Source organism: Oncorhynchus clarkii, chromosome 17 (assembly GCF_045791955.1).
Source record: "Oncorhynchus clarkii lewisi isolate Uvic-CL-2024 chromosome 17, UVic_Ocla_1.0, whole genome shotgun sequence".
NCBI classification, from domain to species: Eukaryota; Metazoa; Chordata; class Actinopteri; order Salmoniformes; family Salmonidae; genus Oncorhynchus; species Oncorhynchus clarkii.
This window is the reverse complement of record NC_092163.1, coordinates 24092448-24097601: the sequence shown is the minus strand read 5'-3', so window position 1 is coordinate 24097601 and position 5154 is coordinate 24092448. Positions and strand designations below refer to the sequence as shown.

Here is a 5154-nt window from a genome sequence, read left to right as displayed (position 1 = left end):
CCAGAGATCTCCAGCCCAGTAGAGACACACAGCTCTCCTGGAGGCACTAGAGCAGAGCAGGGTTCCTTTCCTGGGTTCCTTTCCTTTCACATCTCCTTCCAGGTAAGTTCACCATGCGAGCAATGGCTTCATGTCTGATTCCTGGTACTTGATGTGGAGAGGGTAAGACCCTGGGACTGAGGGCCTGCTCTGTAGAGTGGCCCACATGTGCTCATGAGGACTTTCTATATGAATATTAAGCAGTTTGCTGTCCCATGAGGTTTAATGGATCATGATGAACGGATATCAAAACTGTTGGGCAAGTTTACGTTCGAAGATGTCATAAGCCATTCCATCCAGAGATAATTCACGTGCATCACCCTTAATGTCAGAGGCAAATGCAATGCTTGCAGCTCTACCGCCACTTGTTGCTAATAGAATGAGCACTTTGTTCAACAATGTCTGCTAAAGTGGGTTATATGGCTAACATGAAAAAGAGATCATGAAATGTTCCTTATCAATTCAAATGGGCAGTTAAGGACTATTTGATATCATACTTCAATCAGCAGGTGGCATTCTCTTCAAATGAAAAGGAGAGATAAAGAGTAAGGCAACTTAGCCAAGCAATATTGTCATTTATTTGCTTGAGGTGAACAGTTTATTTGGTTCGGAAGTGACGAACAATGCAGCCAACTTTTGAGAGACATGAAAGGCAAAATTGAAGGGGCAAAAGTTTTCTTTGAACAGCCGTCATATGAGTTTTTTTTACAACTTCCATTGACGTCATATATACTGTCTAATGATATAGCAGACACTCTTATCCAGAACCACTTCCATTTAGTTTAATAGTTAAACCTGTCATGAGAGACTGGGGTTGGTTGGAGTCATTTCATGAAGTAAACTGAAATTCCCATTCCAGTTTTCCTTATTGCTTCGATTGCCTCGTTAGAAAGGCAACAACGTGGCTTCCCTTGACAGTTTCAGTGCCTTCAGAAAGTATTCACACCCCTTGACATTTTCCACATTTTGTTGTGTTAGTTTGAATTTAAAATGGATTACATTGAGATTTTCTGTCACTAGCCCACACACAATACTCCATCATTTCAAAGTGGAATTATATTTTTGACATTTTTACTAACTATACTGAACATAAATATAAACACAACATGCATCAATTTTGTTACGTTACAGCAATCTACACACGTTTCACTCAGCAATCTACACACAATACCCCATAATGACAAAGCAAAAAAACAGAAATACCTTATTTACATAAGTACTCAGACTCTTTGCTATGAGACTCAAAATTGAGCTCAGGTACATCCTGTTTCCATTGATAATCCTTGAGCTATTTCTACAACTTGATTGGAGTCCACCTGTGGTAAATTCAATTGATTGGACATGATTTGGAAAAGCACACACATGTCTATATAAGGTCCCACAGTTGACAGGGCAAAAAGCAAGCCATGAGGTCAAAAGAATTGGTAGTAGAGCTCCGAGACAGGATTGTGTAGAGGCACAGATCTGGGGAAGGTACCCAAACATTTCTGCAGCATTGAAGATCCCAAAGAACACAGTGGGCGCCATCATTCTTAAATGGAAGAAGTTTGGAACGACCAAGACTCTTCCTAGAGCTGGCCACCTTGCCAAACTGAGCAATCAGTTCCTCTGTGGAGATAGGAGAACCTTCCAGAAGGACAACCATCTCTGCAGCACTCCATCAATCAAGCATTTATGATTGAGTGGCCAGATGGAAGCAATTCCTCAGTAAAAGGCAAATGACAGCCCGCTTGAAGTTTGCCAAAACGCACCTAAAGTCTCTCAGACCATGAGAAACAAGATTCTCTGGTCTGATGAAACTAAGATTGAACTCTTTGGCCTGAATGCCAAGCGTCACATCTGGAGGAAACCTGGCACCATCCCTACCTGTGAAGCATGGTGGTAAGCACACATTCAAGACAACGCAGGGGTGGCTTCGGGACAAGTCTCTGAATGTCCTTGAGTGGCCCAGCCAGAGCCCAGACTTGAACCCGATCGAACATCTCGGGAGAGACCTGAAAATAGCTGTGCAACAACGCTCCCCATCCAACCTGACAGAGTTTGAGAGGATCTGCAGAGAACACTGGGATAATCTGCCCAAATACAGGTGTGCCAAGCTTGTAGCGTCATACCCAAGAAGACTCGAGGCTGTAATCACTGCCAGAGGTGCTAAAACAAAGTACTGAGGAAAGGGTTTGAATACTTATGTAAATGTGATATTTACGTTTTTATTTTTTATAAATGTGCTAACATTTATAAAATCCTGTTTTTGCTTTGTCATTATGGGGTATTGTGTGTAGATTGATAAGGAAAAGAACATTTGAATCAATTTTAGAACAAGGCTGTAACAAAATGTGGGAAAAGTCAAGGGGTCTGAATAAATCCAATTTATTCGGAATACTTTCCGAAAGCACTGTATTTTTAGCCATATCAATGCAGTTAAACAAGTTCATAAAATAATGAATTATGTTGGCTTGCACTTCCAAGACTGTTTCATATTATATATTTAGGCTATTGTAACAAGGTGTTAGGTTCTGACAAACAGAGTGAAAAACTAGTCAAAGCTCAAACCAAGTTTATTTACCCACTGGGTCAAACAGCTGAAAAGACAAAAACATGTTCCCACCAGCACCATTATTTATACCCTCCTTTAGTCAGAGTCTCCTCGTTGCACCTCTAAACACAACATCTTTGCTGCTCGGCAGATGAAGTGTGTAATGAAACAGTTCCTTCTCCCTTCATCTGACCTGACCTCTGCCCACATTCCTCACTAATCCACAGCTATCCAAGCTTTTCAGTGACCGCAACCAAGTGATTGCCTTTTCTAGTGAACAATCGACAAGCAACAATGGGCATGACGTATAGAAGTAGTCAGTACAGGTGTTATCAAGCCTTTACATCATAGTTGGCTGAAGTTGAATGGAACGTGGTATACCCTGACCAGTTATTCAGAAGAAAATCCTCTGACTGTCTAATTTCACACCGGAAATTGCTGCTGACATTGAACAGGGTTAGGGTATTTCATTCTTTTCAGACTCTCCCGTGCCACAATTCCCAACATATTTGAACACCCCAATTCAGATTTTCTTTTACAACCTATATTGACATTATATAGACTGTGTAAATATAGAACTGTTGTTTAGAGAGTGTATTCTAAATGCAACATGAAAATGCACATTTTTGGTATAACTTAGCAGGTGCTCTTATCCATAGCCTCTTCCAATCAGTGCGTTCAATTCCATAGGTAAAACAACCACATTTAAAAATGATACCAAAACACAAATAAATAAAAAAAGTACATTACGGTATGTGCAAACCTTTCTCATTTCGTAGCTTTTTCCAGATACTTCCAGATGAACCATATGTTGCTTTGAAACGAAGGTAGGACTCCAGACATCTAACTGCTACATCATCCACCTCTGGGTCAAACTTGTTAGCGATGAGGTGGTGGTGTTGTAGGAGCCACCGTAGATCTCCAGCCCCGTAGACACACACAGCTCTCCTGGAGGCACCAGAGCAGGGTGGATATGGGGCTCCTTTCCTCACATCTCCTTCCAGGTAACTCCACTTTACCATGCGAGCGATGGCGTTCATGTCTGATTCATGGTACTTGACGTGAGGAGGGTTAGACCCTGGCACTGAGGGCATGCGCTGCAGAGTGGCCCACAGGTGCTCATCAGGACTGTAGGTGTCCCTCTCCCACTCCAGCAGGGCCCGAACCTCCTGGCTGTCAAACACGTGATGGACAAAGTCCCTGGAGACCACGAAATAGGCATTTCCGGAAAACATGGGGGTGCTGATTGGAGGAGGGCTCTTCGTAACGTCTGTTCTGACTACTATGTTATTGGTTATATTGTGCTGATACTGCCACCGGTGTTTCTTATAGTCAACAGTGGTCTCAGACTCCATGCTGTTCCTCCCGTTGAGCAGTTTGAGTGACTGAACCATTTCTGCGTTGGTTTTAATGGGGAAATCTGTTCCACAGGTATTGAGCAGGTACTTCCACTGGACAGGTGACTTCAACAGGTCCTTCATACAGTTTAGATCTGCCTGCACTCGAGACCACGATGCGTAAACCACACTCTCTGTCTTACTTGCCACAAACACATTGGTAAAACAAGTCACAATAGCCTTTACTGCAGTCCTGAATTCTTCTGAGGATTTCTGGTCCACATGCACGCAATATACATTCTGAGGTGTGTACACGGCACGCAGGAGTCGCTCAAACATCTCAATCTTCTCATGGACCACCATGGAGTAGGCGATGGGGAAGTCTCTCTCCTCCACACTCAGGGGCATCATGACGAACCCTCTGCCTGTAACGTACGTTTTACAGTTTCGGGTCACGTCGTGGTAGAACGCCTCAGACAGAAGCTTGGGCTTATTCTTTGTTTTCAGAAGTCTTCTGAGCTGCTCCTTGTCGATGCCCTTCAGGTCTCCTCTGATGATGGCTGAGCAGGCAGGCAGGTCGTCTGCGTAGTCTTGTGGCAGGAGGTCAGGTGCTGGGAGCGGGCTTCTCTCAGAACAGGTTGGGCGTCTCAGAGTGTTCCAGAGGAGAAGTGAGATTAAAGCAGACATTAGGATGAGAAATAGGTTTCTGAAGAAGCATATATGTGATAATGATGGCCTAAGAGGACCCATAACAAAATGATTTATCTAAAGAATGTATTATTAGTATTTGTGCAGACCATAGTCTGGGAGCACTTCTGTTAAATAATGAATGACACACACACTCAACTCAGTTTAAAGTGAGTAGGTAATCATTAACTTTAGTAGGCATGGCTTTATACTACCTACAAAAGCTTGAAATTAAAAGGAACTAAACTTGGAACAAATGTGGTTGAAAATGAATTATTAACCTACAATATCACTCTTTTCAGCATTTCCAAGTTTTTGCATGAATTACACAATTCTAACCCACTTACCCCACACAATCAATATTGTTGGATACATACAACACTTTTGACTGGTACTGTATGTATTATTAGTATTTGTGCAGACCATAGCCTGGGAGAACTGCTGTTAAATGATTAATGTCACACACACACACACACACACACACACACACACACACACACACACACACACACACACACACACACACACACACACACACACACACACACACACACACAC

At 42.6% G+C, this 5154-nt stretch overlaps 1 protein-coding gene across 1 annotated transcript; it reads right to left on the bottom strand.

The window, feature by feature from the left end:
- Window positions 1-3318: 3318 nt before the first annotated feature.
- Window positions 3319-4659, bottom strand: LOC139369372 (beta-1,3-galactosyl-O-glycosyl-glycoprotein beta-1,6-N-acetylglucosaminyltransferase 3-like). Its single transcript, XM_071108654.1, has one exon. The coding sequence runs from the start codon at window positions 4657-4659 to the stop codon at window positions 3319-3321; it is 1341 nt and encodes a 446-aa protein (XP_070964755.1).
- Window positions 4660-5154: the final 495 nt, after the last annotated feature.